The 20,826-nt window shown below is 39.2% G+C and overlaps 1 protein-coding gene across 3 annotated transcripts in view; it reads right to left on the minus strand.

Moving 5' to 3' along the window:
• Positions 1–20,826, minus strand: part of macrod2 (mono-ADP ribosylhydrolase 2) — a 436,267-nt gene that overhangs the window by 307,533 nt on the left and 107,908 nt on the right. For all 3 annotated transcript variants that reach the window (XM_079472325.1, XM_079472324.1, XM_079472323.1), the window contains one exon: positions 10,427–10,456. In XM_079472325.1, the coding sequence (XP_079328451.1) occupies positions 10,427–10,456 (30 nt within the window). The remainder of the gene's footprint in view (positions 1–10,426; positions 10,457–20,826) is intronic.

Raw genomic sequence — 20,826 nt, forward strand, 5'->3', positions numbered from 1 at the left:
GGAATTGCAGCTGTGTTGTGCAAAACCGTTTTAAAAACGAACAACGTTTCACACATTAAAACAACTAGCAATTGCACAAACCATTAAAAGACGCAGGGTCAACAAAAAAACAGCACATAAATCAGACAAGTTAGTTGACATTCGGAAACGTGTGAAATAAAATTTTATTCATTAAGAGAAACAACAATGTTTGCAGAATATGTTGTTAATTGGTAGACTAAAGGGAGAAAAAGAGAACTCCATCTTTATTCCTTCATATTAAATTCATCTTTCCTCCAGTTTTCATATCAGCTTTGTTCTCTCGACAATCAGACAAACTATCAAAATGTATTTTATTTCTCTGCGCTTAGGAACATGAGTAATTGGCTTTGTGTTTTGCTTGGCTATTCGATCCCAGACACCATTCGAGGGCCTTTACAGTTTGAATGATAAGGTTTGCTGGCGACTGACAAATGAAAACAGTCACTTTAGAAGCGTTATTAAACATAAATATAACACATGGTGTACATTTTACTCTGCTCTCTTCCTTTGTCTATCTCTATTTTACAGTTCACATAGCGGACTGTTTACAGATACTGAGAGATAAGAGTCATTAAGTACCACAAGGTGCATATAGTATAGTGAAAAGGAAATTTCTCTCACACAAACATCTCTTCTTCGGCTCATAAATCCCTTCACCTCCCTAAAACTGCCGTCCTATAGATTACCCCCACCAACTCATTATTCTCCACCGTACCTAAGATAACATCCACAACTGTGGGCTTCCCACTACAGAATCTTCCTCCCCTACATTGCAAGCTCTTCCTGTCTTGCTTTCCTACTCTTCTCACTTCCTCTTCCTGTCTCTTGAAGCACCTGTACCTTACTTTCCCAATCCTCCACGCTATCCCACGGTACTCCACTTACATTATACTGTGATAATGAAGTGTGTTATGGAAAAGAGATTAAGTTGGATATATACGCATATTATATATAACCAACTTGTAAGTCGCTTTGGATAAAAGCATCTGCCAAATGAATAAATGTAAATTTAAATATATAAACATAATATATGACTATATATGACAGGGTTGGGAGGGTTAGTTTAAAAATGAATTTCGGTACAGTCTTGAGGTGGCTCAAAGAACCCATCACAGCTCAGCTTAATCCCTCAGAGACACACAAACACAGTCACGGGTGTGTGTGCGTGTACCTGTGTGTAACGTGTCGGCCCCAGACAGGAGGGCTGGAGGTACCGTGGGGTTAACGGCATGACTGAATGCATTCTGCCCCGGGGAGCAGACGCTGCATTGCTTGAGTGACATTCTCTAGACAGATGCACCACTCTCTAGGATAGCCTTCACTGGCTGAATATCTAGAAGGAAAGATGCCCTGACTTGCTTCAGCAACAAAGGAGAGAGAAAAAAAACAGATGACAGCTTATCTCTGGAGCGTCTCCCCCCCAACACAATCTCTAGGAAGAAACACAGCATTTGTTGGCGCGAGCACAACCTGACAGATAGCGCTAACTAGCATAGCCTCCTGAGAGACACCCAAAGGCTGACAGTCAGTTTTGGTTTGCCTAAAGGTCACGACTCCTGCTCTGTGTCTGCTCATCGGAAGCGCCAAGGAGATGTCACGTAGCATGACACTGCCCCCACAACCCCACTGCGCCTTAATTTACACAACACCTAAAAAAGCCCTAATCTCAAATTGTTAGCCTCTGTACTTTTTGTTTCCTGCAAAGATCATGACATAAACACAGGGGTAACTGATGCTGTAGAGTTTTTCTATTTAGAGAAAAGATGCGCTTTTACTATTGTGAGTCAGTGTATGTAAATACCAAGGGTCTTGGATAATGCGTCTCTTTGGGTTTTGTTCTAGAAAGTCATTGCTTTTTTCAGGCAATTTTGACATCTGAAAGAACGGACGTTGGCAATTTTAAGGGTCAGTTCAACCAAAAATGAAAATTCTTTCATCATTTACTCACCTTCATGTCATTCCAAACTGGTTTGACTTTCCTCTGCAAAACCCCCAAAAAATATATTTTGAAAACATCGGCAAACATCGGCAACCCTCACCATTAGCCCCAATTGACTTTCATTGTATTGACACAAAACCACTGAAACATTTCACAAAATATCTTCTTGTGTGTTCCACAGAAAAAAAAAAGAGTCAAATACAGGTTTTGAATGACATGAGAGTAAAAAAGTATGACAAAAGTTTCATTTTGTAGTGTGTCAGTGAATGCTTATGTTATCTTTCATATAAATATTAAAGATACCTTTGCTCAGATCTCATCCTACCCGAGCTGATAACTTCATCTTCACTTGAGAATTGTCTTTAATATATTTCATTTTAAATTAAAAAAATACATTACAAATACTAAAACAATTTAAATCTGTACATGTCAAACATATCTGTTCAAACTCCCCATTCAAACTCCATGGCTCTGTGGCTAACTCTAGCCCATTAAAAGCTAGTAGCACTGAACCTAATCGTTTTATGCCCCAAATCTATTTAATCCCATGCTTGAGTTAATGCTGTGCACACCAGACATACTAATGTTCGTCTCTGCGATAAAGATCGCACAAATGCTCAGAGTATATCAGATCTAGCTTATCTATTTAGCCATCTATTATCCACCAGCGGCCATTTTATCTTCTCAGTGTCAAATTCATTCCAGGTGAACATTTAAATAATAACATAAAACCAATGAAAATATATGTGATGGTCTAAAGGTAAGGTATTGAATACCTCAAGAATTCAAAAGAATTTAAATGTTTGAAAAACACTTAGAATATCGCTTTCCGGAAAGAAATATGATTCGTTCTGATAGGCTTTGTCTCGAAAAAGCTCATTTTTCTGTGAATATTAACAGCGGCCATCGATTTGACAGATCAAACCAGTGTTCAAGGATTGTGGGTGACTAGCACGCTATAGGTCTACGAAGTGATGTGTTGGTGAGACTATGGTGCTCAAGTAGGGGCCGTAGCTTGCTGCACCTAAAACAGTCAGAATGAATTTTGTCCCCACCCAGGGCTAAAGGATGCAAAAATTGACCAATGACCAAACCGACAGGACAACTCATGCGCCTAAAACAAGGATGACACCCACTGGGCAAGACTAGCTAGGCTTACGAACCACAGCGCCAAACATGGGGGGTTTCGAGAGGCAAATTTAAAGTGACATTTAGAAAAGGAATGTTCAGCTTTATCTGAAATCTCACCGATTGACCCAGAAAGATGAAAAGGGAGGTGCGGTGTGCCTGCTGCTTCTAAACTGGAGAGCAGAGATGTGTCATTGAGAGAAGATAAACCACTGCTCTTTACGTAAATTACTCAAAGCTGTATGTGATGACACTGTAAAACTTCTGCCTCACATACTGGCCTTGGAATTTGCTACCTGAAGTAGTGCATCTCCTCCTTAAATTATATGTTGTCACGGTTCAAACTGGAGGTAGACATTCCCCGGAGGATCTCTCCTCCCACTGGTGATGCAATGAAAGCCACTGTAGCTCAATAGTTCAATAGTACACCAGAGGTTCACATTGTAGAAACTAATTTTAAACCTAAAATCCTCAGCGTTAAGAGGGCTTGTATGTGCAAACATCATAAAATGAAAAATACGAGATGAGAAACAAACATTGGACAAGCAAAGAAAAAAACAGCGTATACTGTTGGTGCACATCAAACAAATGACTCAGGCCTTCCACACACATCATTACAAGGATCATGATTTCCTGAGATCACGGTTGTTTACTGTTAAAATGTGCGAAGGGAAACCCGTTACAAAGTCCCAACAGGGTAATTCCCATGGGAATGTAAAAGCTTCAGTGAAGGAGTTTGTTCAGCTGTTCAGTGGAAGATATAAGCTACGCTGGAATGCCATGGAGTGTCTGTTCTTGTGGCTGGCTGAAAGCTAAATACTGTACATCATCCACAGAAAATGCAACTGTTATGAGATAACTGTGCAATCTAATAAAGCTTCATTTGTAAGCAGACAGTAGTGGGTGTTATAAGTCCCCCATGTTTTCCTAAATGATATGGCTCTGGAGTAATGCAATTGTGTGACTGAGGAGTCTGGCGACAAAAATAGTCCTTTAGAAGTAACAAAAACTCCTTTGGAGACATCCGAGTACCTAGATTTGGAAGTATAAGGGATAATATATATAAAAAAACGAAATCTTGCATTGTGTAAAGGAAAATGTAGAAAACAACAGACGTGTTCTCATGTAGATAGCTAGATAAACATGTGTGGACAGCACTAGTACGAGTGATTTAACTTTTACCATAAATTGACTGTGTACAGAGCCTGAGCCCAAATGATGCCATTGACTAACTAATGATATGGTTGCCGATGGCGACAGGCAGCGGGGAGATTTATGTGTGTTGACACAGATGAATGATTTATCAGTTCTAGTAATGTGAACACCGAGCACAGCATCAGTGGCAGAATGCACACACTTTAACCGGCATGTGACAGTAGAACTGTTACCTTGTCTAACACCTCCGTAAATCTGTCATTTACGCCTCCTTGACGAAAAAAATACAACGAATGACTTCTGGCAGAAAATTACCAGTACATTTTCCTTTGTTTAAGGACATTTCCATTAATGCTACAATGCAGTTTAATGCAGAGCAAAATGTAAAATACAGGTAAAACAAAAAAATGAATACGGAAATATCCTTCATATTAATACAGTATATTGTGCCCAATTTTGACTGATTTTTTCTGAGTGTAGTCAAGCTCGGATTTGTTTACCATTTGTATCATTTTTGTCATACTACCATTTGCATTGCTTCGACATTTAATAACTATTATTTTTCTAGTTGTGAAATTGTAATAATAAAGAATGCGATGTATCCTAGTGTTTGACATATTCTTTATATGTCTTAGAAAGCACAAATAAACAATCTAGATAACAAAAACTTAAGGGTGGCCTCCCTGATGTTTCGTCATTACATGCCAAATTGAAATATAGCCTGAAGCATGGCCACTTAATGTCTGCCTATACATCTCCAGCCCTTTTGGGTCCTCAACAAAATCTCAAAGATGGTCCTAAAAAAATAGTCCGCTAACAATCTGCCTCGTCCATGACACCATAACACACCGCGATCCAAATACAACAGGGATGATCGGAAGTAGCCCAAAAGCTAAAATGTGGTAATTTCCCATCAATTAGTCCATCCATCACTGCTGATCGGGCCAGAGTGTGATAGGAGAGCCTATTTCAGGCTCCCATCTACAAAAAACCCGTTAACAAGCACATAGCAAGGGGTTATGGGTAAAACCCTCCCCTCTAAAAGAATATGTATTTGTATGCTTCTCTACCGAGTATCTCTATCAAACAGTAAAATGGCCTCGTTGAGATCCATTAGTTGTATCCACACGCTGCCGTTCACCTTTTGACGACTGCATGTGAAGGATGTTTTGGTAAGGGTTGGGACAAAGGGGTTTTTGCATCATTTCAGGCTTTAATTGGGAGATGGATGTGGTCGCCGCTTAAGTGGCAGGTGTGATGCTTTTGTTGCAACACTTGCGAGCGCAACACGAACGAGAGCTGCCTTGCGGCAGGTGAGCCTGTGAAATCGTTTGTAAGCATTGATGATTTATAAGCCATCTACTGGACAATGTATTAGTCGGCACTTTGAAAGGACAATCAAGGCATGGGTGGTGAAACACGTGTAGAAAAACCAGGATAAAACCTGTTTTTGTGCATGTGTGGATCCGATATGCAGGAAATAGCTGGTGAGATTAAAGGAACGGTTCATCAAAAAATTGAAATTCTGTCATCATTTATTCACCCACAAGTTGTATGAAATCTGTTTAAATGTCTTTGTTCAGATGAACACAGAGAAAGATATTTTAAAGTATGCTTGAAACAAAACAGTTCTTGGCCAAAATGGACTACCATAGTAGGAAACATTGCTTCATAAATATCTTTGTTCTATTGAACACAAAAGAAGATATTTAGAAGAATGTAGGAAAGCGAACAGTTCTGGGGAACTTTTGACTACCATCGTATTTTTTTCTACTATCTAGACACAGTCCTCCATGAACAACCTGTATGTTTTGAAAACGTACAAGACACATAAACATCCACGACAAAGATACATATAAAGAATGTGCATACTCAAATCTGGTGCAAGTGTTAGCTTTAGCTAGCTTTAAAGTGTGAAAAGCAATTTAAAGAACCTAATGCTCGTGTTCTTTCGATGGAGTCGCATTCACTCAACAAAATGCCTGCGATTAATGCCTGCGGGCTAACGGATGATGCTGGCAAAACATGCACTCTTAATTGCTTTCTGTAAGGTCAGGCGACCTCCTGCTCCACAACTCAGAAGATGAAGACATAATTCAAGTCCACAACATGACATGACCTTATTCCAGCAAGGAGATTCTGGAACGCCCAATGACGTTCGTGCAACTTAAAAAAATAAATATATACAGACTTTTAAATTTTCTTATAGGCAAAGTCTACCTGGGTTTAACCTATGACCTGTCCGCGTGCATTCGAGTTATCTGAAGCAAGTGCTTGTGTCTGACTGACAGTGTTTCAATGCGTTTCATTAGAATAACCACCACAACCTTCCCACAGGAATGAAAACCGCATCCAAAAAGCTGTGATTAGTCTGGGTGGTCTATTTAAACCCCAGTGCTAAACAGGTGGAATCATTATAGTCAGTATGTTAATGAGCCAATTTCCCTTCTGGATAAAAACATCAAAGTTCTTTATGCTACTGAAGCTACTTTAACAAAAGTAAAATGTTCTACACTGAAAACCTGCCTATAAAACAGGACGTCTGAGAAAAATCAGGAAAGACAATTTACACCGACTGAACTCTAGCAACATCCAGTCAGCTAAACAACCGGTAACACGGTTTATATAATCAGAGCTTAAAGCCGCTTTGTTTGATATGAAACAAATAAAGTTATATTAATCAGTTGTGTAGGAGGCTTGGAGTCAACCTGACAACAACATATTGTACCCCACGCATAACCCACTGTTAATCGTGTTCAATATCTAAGCCGGCACGTTTTGTAGACATCCCAATTATAATTTGATTGAAATTCATAATTAAAATTAGAAAGATGCTCTTGCTTGTTTATGGACACTTTGGATGAAATTTAGATAAAGGAGGTACAAGACTCAAGTGTAAATTTAAAATTAAAGTGATATTTCACCCAAAAAATGAAAATTCTGTCATCATTTACTCACAAAAGAAGATATTTTGAAGAAAGTAGGTAAACGAACAGCAGCGCCACTTATGTTCGGTTACCAACTTTCTTCACAATATCTTCTTTAGTGCTCTGCAGAAAAAAGAAAGTCATACAGGTTTGAAATGATAAGAGGGTCAATAAATCATGACTGAATCAAACATTTTGCTTGAACTATCACTTTAAGTGGACATTTACGCAAGTACACATGCAATGGAATCGAAGTACGTGATTTGCTAACTATTTTATGCTTTTGATTTTGAGTTTATTGTGAGACAACAGGAAACCACCAATAACACTTATGAACCCCTGTGAGAGTCAAGAGTGGGTGGAATGCCTGAACTGTCAAAACACTTTAGAAATTTCAATGAAACGTCCATGACCTTGCGCTCCACCCAGTTCAAAGCCTTACAGTAGAAACTTTCTCTTCTGTTTACATTACAGTCCGCTTTTCTGCCACACCTCGAGTCATTAGAAAACAAGTCTTCCAGAGATAAGAGAAAGTCTTGTCTTTTTTAAGACCTGCCACAGATGGGGGTCTTCACCTCGATAAACGATTGCAAGGCAGGAGAAAAGAAAACATGTTTGTGTAGCTGACGCCCGGTTGTTGATATTGTTGGGTCAAGAGAGATAAAGCCACCCAGGACACACAAGATATATTTTAAGACACAGAAAGAGATGAGAGAGAGCATTGTCTTGAGGGGATTTAAAAAGAGGGGAAGAGGAAAATGCTGCCTTTGTCTGAAGTTCCCAAGTAAAATCAAAGAAGTTCTGCTATCCGAGATCAGTTTTTCCTCATGCCAGTCATAAAATGAGTAGTGCTTATTTGGTTGTACAATTATTGTCAAAGGATTACAGTCCATGCTTTTACATAAGCAGCGTCCAAAATAACTTCCACCACCCTGGCACTTGTATTTCTGGCTTGGCAACTGTATTTTTGCTAAGGAACACATGTAGTGTCCTCAAGACTTTAACATTTTCCCTTTTTAAGACACCCAATTCAAATCCCTCATGTTCCCTTAAGTGAGAATGTCACGTTATGAGAAATTAATATAAAACGCACATCAAAAATTATAGTTTCCCTCTTTTCTTTTCACTGCCCATGCAAAAGCCAATTTCTACTTGAATTTGGTGTTTGGTACGTGTTAACTTTGTACTCTGCCCCTTTGTGTACTGGGGCTGCTCATTGCTATTTTTTAAGTTTAACTTGTTTGTTTTCTTGTGATGCCAAACTTCCCTTCATATTTTTTGTGAAACTTAACCAAATGTCTTATAAGTTACGGGTTAATTGGTTTTCTAGCGCTGGCATCAGGGGGATGGCAATTAGGGAAGACAATGCTCTTGATATGGGCTTTGATTAAACTCCCTCTGGAGCTGCCTTTTTATCAAGGATGCAAGCTCTGTTTGTGAGCTAACGCACTTGAAAAAATAACAATCCCAGATGCAATACTGCAGACAGGCATTTCCACAGATGTTTTACAGGTAGAAAAGAGCGTCGGCCGCATTAAAGCTACAGCATGCACATATTCCACAACACACAAAATGATGCGGCGATGTTTTTGTCTACGTATAATTCTCAAGGATTTCACAGCACACTGTTTTTTCAATTAATGCAATTCTCGTTGACCTACATGAATATATGCATGGGGATCCATGGGCTTCCATGAAGGCTTATAAACCAGGGGAAGCCAATCCTGCTCCCGGAGAGCGTATTTCTTTCATAGTTTAACTCCAACCCTATTCAAACACACCTGAACCAGCTAATCGATGTTATCACAATTACACGTGGGTGTGATGGAGCAGGGATGGATCTAAACTCAGCAGGAAAGCTCCTCTCCAGCTACACCATTGATCTACACATAGTATATTAGGTCCCATCTTGTATCTCACCTATTGACTTTTGTAACAACAATGTAAATGTTTCATTGGTCACTTATCTTTGTTAATCAATTCGACTGTCTAATTGCACCTTGAAAAGAAGCTCCAAGACTTCGTTCACCAGCTGAACACGCACACTAATATCAAAAACCAATTACGTTAAACTAATGAAGAAACCAAATTGCCCTCAAGACGTTTCGCATCGTGACAAATCAATAAAGAGGCATGATATCGTACATCAGGGGGCCACATAAAGCGCGGGACCACAGCAGTGACTCACATTGCTGGGGTCACACACTGATTCACTGACAAGTGCTCTAGTAAGTAGTTTTGTCACAGACGTGCAACCTCTGCCCCTAATCTGGACACTTTTTTTCTTCTTTGCCACTTCTCCAATCAGGGAGATCAGTCACAGTGGCTGATAAGGGTCTATTCTGAGCGGGCGACACCAGGAGGGGGGGTGGGTCGGGGGCTTTTTAACACACATCAGATAACATAAGAGCCATACTAGGGAGAGTGTGATGCGAGACAGATAGTGTATCACGAGTGCTAATCGCTTCCTCACGAGGGACCCAATCAAGTACGGTTGGCTCCTGAGATGTGGCAGGCGAGCGGGACCCTCCCTGACACCATGGCACAGATGGATAAACAATGTATCGTGCGAAGGGGCAAATCACTGACCTACATTCATTATCTGGGGACTAACTGGATTCCTTAGAAAAGTGAGGTGTTCTTTAAAGAAGAATTCCAGCTGTAATTGGGTTGATTCACCCCCCCATTCACGACAATTTTCCTGTTCTTATGTCGGGTCTCGTGCTTTCTGGGTAATTACTTCAATCATGTCAAAGTGTTCGGAAAGGTTTTCAAATGAGGAGCTGAGAAGTGTTGTTCTATCAGACGGAACAACCGCCCACATGGGCAACACCAGACATGGATGGACACATCTGATTTAATCTGCTGTGGATGTAAACGTGCTTTGGATGTGATGCTGTCAGATAAAAAAGTCTTCCTTTATTCACCCCCCAAAAAATAGGGATTATATTTCATTTTAAATATATTTATTTTAATTTCATCAAGAGATTTTGGAGCTTGAACTTTACTAGTCCTCATTTACTTTCATTACATGTGAAAAACATTTCAAAAATATTCTGTAGAAATTCACTGTTTGCTTCACACAAATCATGACGGAATTATATTTTTGGATGAACACCTTTAATTCAAACACAAACCTAACTGGGAAAGGAAAGTCTTCACAAATAAACAAACAAAGCCTAAAGAATCCACAAAATATCTCACATACTCAGAAATAACATCACAATGAACATATTGTAAAAGACAAGACACTTACCACCTCCTCCCCCGAGCAGAGACGAGTTCGCTGTAGAGAAAACAAAAGAGAAAAGCAACATGAGTATGCGAATTAAAGAATACTTTGAAAAGAAGCACTCCAAAGCACAGAATGCTACAAAACACTGTCATTCAGATGAGAGCCAACTGAGACATAGAACCTGAAGGTCAAGAACACTCTAAAACCAGACATTCGTATTGAATAGATATTTGAATTGGAAACCGTGCTATCACTGTATTTCTAAATGAACGCCATTGAGCGCCAAACGCCTGGGCTGCGTGTTTTCTATCAGAGCTGTGTGGTCTGTGCGTAGGTCCGGCACCGTGAGTTTAAGCAGATGCGACTGGAAGCGGCCGAGCATTTGATGGCGTATTTCAGATGGGTGATAATGCGACAGGTGGCTCAGGGTCAAGGACCTGCTGGAGAAACCCCTTCTCGTGACCAGATAAGGACGCTCCTCTTTTCTCAAGAGTGACAATCAGATATACACAGGAAGGTTAGGTGTGCCGTACAAGTTTAGCATTGTAATACTGTCACAATTTCTTTGGTTTATAAAGGTAAGGGGGGGGGGCAAGAAAAGGTTTCATGAGGAAGTATCAAAACACATTTAAGAATGACAAGACTTCCGTCATCTGGTACTTATACTGGAAGTATATGAAAAGATCAAAGGGAAGATTAAAGGAGAATTACTAAAAAAATACTAAAAAAGCCAGAAGTTCATTGGAAGGGTAGAGGAAGCGTTTGTTTTTCATCTCGCTTGCCCAGTCCCTAGTGGATCTGGGTTTTTATGAATCAAAAGCAAAGACACTGTTATAATACTGCTTCTGACCTGGAAAAGAGATTATTTAAGGATATATTTCATAGACTGATAGACATAAACATTATTTCAATGTTTTTTTCTCACAATTCTATATCCCAATTTCTGCACTATTCCCAAAAAATCTAATTTCATTTACATATTTTATGAGCTTTCTAAGGAGTAGTTAGATTTTTTTAATGTCATGCACAAGTAATGTTGTAATAGTGTCTGTCTCTCTCAGAAGTATTTTTCGCACTGTCATAGGTTACAGATATGTTTGTTTTTGGATGAAACTCACTCTTCACATTGTCCTCAAAAAAATAATTTTACATCTTAAAAGCATCACATATGAGTTGCTGAACAGAAAACCGTGAGTGTTTCCTGATAGGAGTCACATTCAATTTTGTTGTTGTTTAGACAATAAAAATGGATATAACAGCATGATGATGGATGAGTGTATAACTGCCAGACTACTGTTGACAACAACACTATTTCAAAGGCTAGGTCATTTCTCCTCAAAAAAACATTTTCTGACAAATAACAATAAGTCAAACATCACTGCAGACGGTATTACGAAAATGTTTTGGTACATTGATTTTTGATGGGGGATGTGAAAGATCACTAAACCCACAGATAGAAGAAAACACTACATTTAAAGCGACAACGAGCAACTTTTTGACCTTAAAATAATGTCTCTAAAATTATTTTAGTTGTAGGACACCTTTTAACTTTTTAACTGAATTTTACTGCAGTTGCTGCCTGAGCAGACTCCTATCCGCTGAAATTGTACTTGTAACTTTGGTGTTCGGGTCGGTACAAGCCCCGCCTATTTTACTCGTAGCCTGGGAAAAGTTAACCAAATGCTAACAGTAAGACGAAACGAACCAAAAAATCACCATGGCAGAGCAAACCAAAGAATCAAAGAGGGTTTTGTCGGAGGAAGCAAAGAAAAGAAAGTGAGAGAGAGAGTGATCGGACACGCGGTCAGTCACAAATCAATATCGGACGGGTTTACACTCGGTGGAGTGAGCTGCAAGCAGCAATGGGCTGCACAAGGGATGGAGACAAGGCGGGCCTGCTCCTGGATTAGTAAATTTTTTGTACATTTTCTGTTACTGTCCTGTACTTTTGTTATTAGTCTGTGTCATTGGCGCACCACCGGTTCAAACTTTATAACCGTAAGGTAGCTCAGAGATCATGGGCAAAGCTAGCCTCTTTTTAGGGGTGCTTCAGCACCCCTAAAAAGGAGCTCAGCACCCCTAAAACTTGGAGTAAGAAATGTTGTTATTCTAAAAAGAATCGTCTTTTAGAAGGTTAAATAATTTCCAAAACATACTCCGTAGTTTTTGGATTAAAATGTATGTGTTAAGGATGAAAATGAAACATCCCCGCTGAGCAAATGGTGTCATCCTTTTCTCTTCCTCCTCTGTACCTGCACCGCTCAGCGCTAGACACACGCGGAGTGAGAACCCGTTATGTAGTGTTGTGAATCAACTAAGTTACTCCAAAGCTGTCTCACACTTCTTTCCTTTTACATAGAGTTGTTCCGATTTCGAAACCATATCGGTGAGTACTGGAGTCAGTATCCTGAATCACCATGGTACACCTATAACAAGTGTTTATTTTCGGACTATTTTAGTCAAGCGGGTCGCCGCCGCTGTGGAGTAGCACAGGACCTGGGTGACTCGTCCATCGTCATAAACGGAGAGAAGTAGCGCCGGTTAATATGTTCTTCCGCAAGACGCATTCAGTTCTGTTTATTAACCGCTAGAGTGTGAAACAAAAACAACTAAGCTGCGGACCTGTGTCTCTGTTGTTAAAGTTTATCGTTCATTTGATACTCATTTTAACAGTCTGGAGTCACGTAAACATGACGTCACGTGCGTCTTTTCTGGTCAGTCGTCATGGAAACGTGATCGCCTTGGCGTTTGGACCAGAGTGTCAGAGGAAGTGATTCTTTCTGAAGCGCAAGAGTGAGTCTGGTACAGTTCAGATTCGTGTTCCCTTCACTGAAAGTCTTTTAGTACCTTGCGTCGGCTCCATACATGGCTCAGGAGGACCACAGGCCAAAGCAGACTCCAGCACCTAGCTGTGATGTCTATTGAGAAGGAGTTGCTTGAAATAATTGAACCCCAAAGGGTCATTGACAGGTTTGCCAGCCTCAAAGTGCGGCGACATAGATTAACTCTCCCAACGTATAGCCAAATGGGGATTCAGGGGAAGTACTTTAAAGATTTCCCTCTATTTCTTTTTTTATATCTTTACTTTCTTAGTATTTTCCAGACGTCTGTAAATTATCTGGATATTTTGGACTTTACCTTCTTTTCTTAATTTTTTTTTTTTTATTGATGACTTATATTGCTTTATGAAAGTTCAGACTGGCGTGCGACCAGATATGTTAGAGATGGCCATTTGTAAATAATTTACAGAAGGTGAATTACATTTTGTTGTCCAAGTACCTGTTACATTGTTCAATGAAAATAAAGATCTAATCTAACCAATCTGATGACTGTTGATACAGAAGGAGGCATATGGAGTTAAGAGTCAGGAAAAGCTGTGTGAAGAAGGTTTTGTGTTTGTTACAGGGGGCTGTCTGTGTGAACTCTCACAATTAAGCTGGTGTCCTGAAAAGGTCTCAAACCTTGTTTGTATGTGTTAGCGACCACTCATTCAGTATTTTAGGTTTAGTTAGTTCAAACGGCTCCGTTCTATTGTTCTTACTTTAAAGGGATTGCCATGCAAGGAGTTCTGTTATGCAAAAAAAGGTGTTAAAAAAAAATCTGGATTTTGGAGTTATTTGAATCAATGTTAAAATGATTAAGTTATTTTTCAAGAGACACATTTTTTGTTTTTGTGTGAAAAGAGGGGGGGGGGGGCTTTGCAGTGGGGCTCATTGGGTGCTCAGCACCCCTAAAGCTCTGACCCTAAAATCGCCCCTGTCAGAGATAATATATTGTTGGCGGTGTCGATAGCTAGCATGTTGTCGTGTCTCGTCATAAATGTGTATAGTGCTTGTAAATGAGATTTAAAAAAAACACAATAAACGTGTTTTGGTAAAAAATTATAGATTCTTCAGTTCAGACCATTAAACCACGCAAATATTGAACAGCTCAGTTGTTGAGTAGGCTAATTTTATCATTATATATATATGCTGTATTCAAAGCGAGTTGACAAATGTTCTATGTAGCTAGCACGCTACGTGCTAACTTCTAACAATGAGCTGTTATCCCCGAGTCTACTGTGAGGTTGTAGTATAGCCCTTTAGTACAGCCCATAGTGTAGGCACCTGTGTGGTATGCATGAAGATGAAACGCTGATTTCAAAAACAGTACAGTTACATATACAGTTTACATATATGTATCTGGGTCCGTCGGCTTTGTAAACAAACTCGCGTGAATTGATGTGCCAGTGGGAAATCTCTGCGACAGTTTTTACGACACTGTAAACAGACAATTCCGCTTATCAACCACGTGGGGCAACGGCAAGCAGGACTTGCTTGTTGTCGCTTTAACACTTATATATTATTAACCAACCCCTGGTTACATGCAGCTTTAAGAAAATAATCTACATCTTCATACAGGGCCTCAGAACTGAAAAATTCTGACATAATCCAAAGTCATACATAAGAGTTTTAACACAGAACAGATACTCTAATGGTGTGCCAGAGAGCTTTCCCAACAACTAAAGCACAGCTTCCCAGTGGGAATGCCCAGAACGTTGAGAATAATGACCCATGAGGGCCTTTTTATTTCTTACTTTCTGTAATGTTTTTTTCCCTTTGTGCTGCAGTCTCCGCTGGTTATTTCTGATCTTTCTTTGGTCTTTATTCACAGAGAACAAGCGTCTAGGAAAAACTGTTACCTCCACTGAGATCAACAACAAGACTAACCCCAAACCAAATGATATCAAGGGAGACATTAAAATTCTCAAAATGGATGGGGACTTTCCTTTACAGAGAGAAAAGAAAGCTGGTGCATTTAGCAGAATGTCTTTGAGCTGGCGTACCGTTGCACTGGCTACTCGCAGCATGATCCAAAGAGACAGGAACTTCAACCTAAACAGGTCATAGTTAAAATCTAAACAGAAACCCACACCAGATGTATAATCATGTCCTATTGCTCTTTTGATTGAGACATTTATCATCATACACAGGTTAACTCACTATCCATCTCATTGTGTGGTACGAGTACAGTTAAATATTGTGAATATATTAAATCATGGCTGAAATGCCTAACCAATCAGCGTCTATTTTATAAAAACAACATAGAAAAGAAAAAAATTGAATATGATAAATATTTTGATAATGTATGAAAACTCACATGTTGTTTCATTTTTGAGACACAAAAAAACATTGACCCATTGGCCCAAGTCTTGCAATTGTTCAACTGAATGAAAACAAATAAGGTCAATAAAGAGAGAAAACAAACATCACCCAACAAAGTCATGCTACAGCAAGAAAGCAGACAGGAAGACAACCATGTGCTCCTTCCTGTGTCATCCTGGATCTCTGCCCTGCTGGGTGTTCACCCTTGATAAGAGCACAAAGTCTGTATCAAGTAAAGTTTTCCTGTCCTCTCCAGGTCATAAATCCCAGTTAAAGCTTCCTCCTCGTTCTGACGCTTCCCGCTAAGCTCGTAAATCTAACAATACAGCAACGTGAGATTGTGCTGGACATTTCTTACGCCCGACTCACACATACTCTGTGTGCAGTGCGTATGTGGTGCATAGAGCAACACGTATGCAGCAAAGATCCATCAATGCGCCATTGTGCTTCCACACATACTACATTTGTAGCGGGACAGCAGTCCACGTCTTCTGTGTGATTCAGTCAACAATGGGTATTTTACCATAAATGATTAATCAAAACGTTAGTTTTTAAAAAGGGTTTATGTAACACTATTTTCATCATTGTGATTCTCTGTTTTATGTTTAGTGCGATGGATGGATGGATGTATAACAGCATCCACTGTAAATTTCTATGGTGTTTCCAGATTAAAAAACATGACTTTGTATTACTGTGTTGCCCTACACTTAATTCAATTATAAACCTTTTCAGTACTAAACACAGAGCTGAAAAGTAGGAACCTTTTAAAAGATATTTTGTCTGTAGTTTTGATGTTAGGATGGTACTTCAAAAAAAGTAATGCTTACGTGAAGTTATATTATTAAAAGAGTTTCAAAATAATCCAATGGCCGATGAAACTGCCTCCCATGACTTTTCTTTAGCATTCATGTCATGTTATAAAAACAGTCCTGGGGTCAAAAATCACTTGCATTTCTCTACCTCAATAATTAGCCATGTGTCATCCATCCAGCAGAAGTTTTGTACTTTCTGGACTTCCTCACGCAATATAAACACTGTAGAATATTTGTACTACACAACATTTTAATCAGCTTTTATTGCTTATTTAAACAAATAACATAAAAGAGGTAGTAAACGTAATTTATATGCATTTATGGTCAAATTTACCGCATTTCTGTGTCAATTTGTATTCATTTTGAGCATAATACGTGTGCTTTTACTTTAAAACAATCCATGCCCTACAGCAAAAATTGACTTGATACGAAAACGATCGCTGCACTGCACCGCATCTGCAACAGACGGACACCGCATCAAAAATACACAACGCATACAGAGTAAGTGTGAATCGGCTGTTAGGTCAGAAAATAACACTGATATGCCGGCTTTCGTGGTGATGACATCCTCACACGTTCCCATACTTCCACACACACAACTGCATCTTTCCTGTGTTTTCTTTAACACTCATTGTTGATACAAAGCAGCTAAAAGCTGCTTGTACTTTCCTGTCGGCCCAACATGGAAGCTCAGGTTGCTCTGTATTCACATATCACAGACATTAACACAACACAAAGGTGTAAAAAGTGTAGAACCACGAACCCTAAAGACACTTCACAAATCTTGACATGAATGGCAGTCTTACGGTTATTTGTTATGAAGTAGAAGCGTATTCATAGTGAATTAGGTTATGCTGACAGTACAGTACTAGAGCTGGGCGATATATTTTGATATCTTGATATTTTTTTGAGATTTCAAAGTTAATTTATATATATCTTATCACTTTTTTAGGGTGATTTAACAGACAGAGCTTAAGTCTCAGACTAACTTAAATGTCAGAGGTGTCTTGATAGCAACTTGCACTGACACATCTTAAAATATAATAATGTTTTGTCTCATGTTGAACACAGTAATGTCATTTTATATATTATGTTATTCAAAACGACAAAATATCCTAATTTAACAAAGGCCTAGTCCTGGTTTAAGAGCTAATCCTTCAAAATGTTTAGTGCAAAAACGGTATATAATAATATATCATTTTTAATATACATGGAATTCTGTAATTTTATATTTTCAGCACAGTTATCTCATAAATATCTAATATTCAATATACATCACCCAGCTATACTGTACATTTATATATCTGCCAGGACCTTAAATGAACCAAGCAAAAACACTTTTTTGTTTTATACTCTCTTTTTTGCTAGATTTTTCTTTTAGCTCTTTGCTTTTATGATGCCAAGTTCAAAAAGTCAGATCAGTTCCCTGAGAGATTTTTCCGCAAAACTCAAGCAAGTACAAAATTTTATACGCATGTCAAAAGAAAGAAACGCTATATTAAGCTGCCAGACATACTTCACATGCCAGTATCTAGTTAGAAATTATAAGGCTTTCGCGATACAGAAAATGCTGAAAAGAGAGTAAATTGGGGTTTCAATAATCTTCAAGTGTTCATATGTTTGCCTCATGTCAAAGCCAAAAGCTAATTTCCAAAGTTCAACAGTTCAGCCATGTGAAAACCACCTATCATTCCCATTTTGAGGATTTTGCCGGCTGAACCACCCCTAGCTCACACATACACGTCTGCCTTTCCACTTCATGAGACGGCTTAACTAGGTCTGCCAGTCAGCCTGAAATTCTGGGTTAAGTCATTACTACAGTAAGCAATGGCTTTTACACTACCACACACACACACACAAAGACACAAGCACACAGAGACACACTCCCAGCACATTCTGAAAAATCACTCAAGGTTGAAAATATCAGTGAGAACCCATCTCATGTCAGAAAAGCTCAGCGTTAAATTGAACCAAGTCTTGTGGGTAATGATAAGACTCTTTATTAACCACTGAAACAGAGAGAAATACGGATGCGCGAGAGAGAGGGAGAGACAGGCTGTATTTCTCTTTTTGCAGCACATTAAAAATACATGCGGTTTTGCCTGGCCCAGGCACAGCGTAGTGCTATAATTCTGCTCGGCTCTTTTGTTCTTTATTGCACCGAGCTCTCCCAGAGGAACCCGTCTGCAACCGCCGAGCACCGGAGCAGGACAAGCTGAATCAGAGAATGGAACCAGAACAGATCTCTCGTCTCATCTCTCTCTGTATATACACTTATATAGCAGTCAAGAGTGGAAAAGCCCAAAAGCACTCAGTGGCAAACCGCTCCTGATCAAAGCTCCTCACTCTGCACATCAGTGAGGTCCGTTCACTAGACACATCAATACAGTCCTGCATCCCGGGCAACTGTATACGAGGGGGGATTCTAATCCCCCACATGCCCTGGAATAAGATGATCAAGAGATCTTCAATCATAGCTTCCAAGGCCAGCACGAGTAAGTTATGAAAGGTCCACAGGTAGGTGAAGGATGAATGTGGTGCAGTTTTATAGACAGGTATGCATCTTGAATGGAGGCAAACCGCTGAAGATGACCCTGGGGTATAGGAGAGTGGGGTAAGCAGTGCCACTTTTTATGCTCAAGGAAGGACAAAATGAGATGAAATGCTCATATAAACTAGGAAAATGTTTCTATAAACTAGGAAAATATGACTAATCATATAATCAAAAATATATATTTTTAAATGCAATACATTTTTTACATACATTTGTTTTACAAACGTTTGTTTTTTCAACATTTGTAATATTATTTTCTGCATTTGACACACTTTACCCCACAACTACCTAGATAAATTTGATTAGACCCATTTTTTTATGATATTTATATACATATACTGTATATATGGCTGTGAAACAAGAATAACACAGTTTGCCGGATAAAATGTTTGACATAGCTTGCCCACAGACACAACTGAAATAAACACACAAAATCAACCAGCGACAACAGAAGGCATGGCATCAGGAAATTTGTCTTGCTATCCCAGCGAGCTTTCTTTACAGACAATATCAATCACAGCAGTTGCCGATGCCAGGTCAAGCAACTGCAGCACAACACTAACCTGACCTTCAAACTTCCAACGATCAACCGGACAAGAATTTTCTTTCTTTGCTGTTTTCACATGATTTTCAAACTTTGAAACACATCTTCCCGCATATAGGTATGTCTCAACAGAAATATCTTTCTGTCTTAGAATTCTTCTCTGCTTTTTGTGCATCAACCGGTTCATTCGTATTGAGGACAATTAGCAGATACAAAACCGTTGCAGCAAAACACTGAAGTGCATCATCATGAATATATGACGGTGCCGTGGGACCTGTTGAGAGCCGGAGCACGACGGTGCTCGAACAGTTACACGGAATGCTCCTTGATTCATTTTGATCATAAATTCTAAAAACGTGTCAGACGCATTCTGGATGGCCCCAACTTGCCTGCTTGAAAAAAAATTCTTCTCATCAAAAGCTCAGAAAGAGAAAACTAGGCTACATAATTCATCAAACTGCACAATCTCTCAACTGAGTTTTTCTTTGAAGGACACGAGAGAGAGCTTTTATGACAGAGCAGCTTTTACTCTTCTCAAAAGGCCAGAGCAATATGAAGTTCCTTTTTAAAACAAAGAAATTCAAACACCGCCTGCCCAACATATTACAGTCGTATTGTGCCTTTTGATGTTTCCAAATGTAACAGGGAGGCAGGCGTGTCATCAAAACTTTGACAAATTGCAGTGTCGATTATAGGGACAGTTGACCCCAAAAAAAACATTCTGTCATTCTTTTTCCTCCTAGGGTAGTCTGTTTGGTTACAAGCATTCTTCCTATCATTCTCTGTGTTCATCTGAACAAAGAGGTTTATACAGATTTGGGACAACTCAGGGGTGGGTAAATTACAGAATTTTTGGGTGAACAGTTCCTTTAAATGTTATTCATATTCATGTTTTTGAGTCATCTTTAGTACCTCCAAAAACTTCTCAATACAAGGACTTCAATCACTACATTTCCTATGTACAAAATCGCTTTTACCCTCCTAATGTCCTCCCCCTTAGATGTGATGAGCATAAAAAGAGCAATAACAAACAATAATGACAAGAAATAATGACTCTTGCCCAGATGAATGTTGAGATGGCCTGATGCATTGTACGAGGTGTTATGATTCATCACTTGAAAGTAAAAAAAAAGAAAGTAACAGGATATAAAACCAGACAGTCTCATTCTGTTGGTCTGGCCCTGATGACTTCTATCACTAAAACAACATTATAGTTGATTCTAAAAGAGGCGATGTAGAAGTCTTATATAAGAGACAGAAAATGGGGCAGGACTGTGAGAGAACAGGCTCATCAAAAAATTATTTGTTCAGCACCGAGCAGGCCTGTTTACCAGGAAATGACAAATTCTTTAAACATTAGATACAAA

Source organism: Barbatula barbatula, assembly GCF_947034865.1.
Source record: "Barbatula barbatula genome assembly, chromosome: 14".
NCBI lineage: Eukaryota > Metazoa > Chordata > Actinopteri > Cypriniformes > Nemacheilidae > Barbatula > Barbatula barbatula.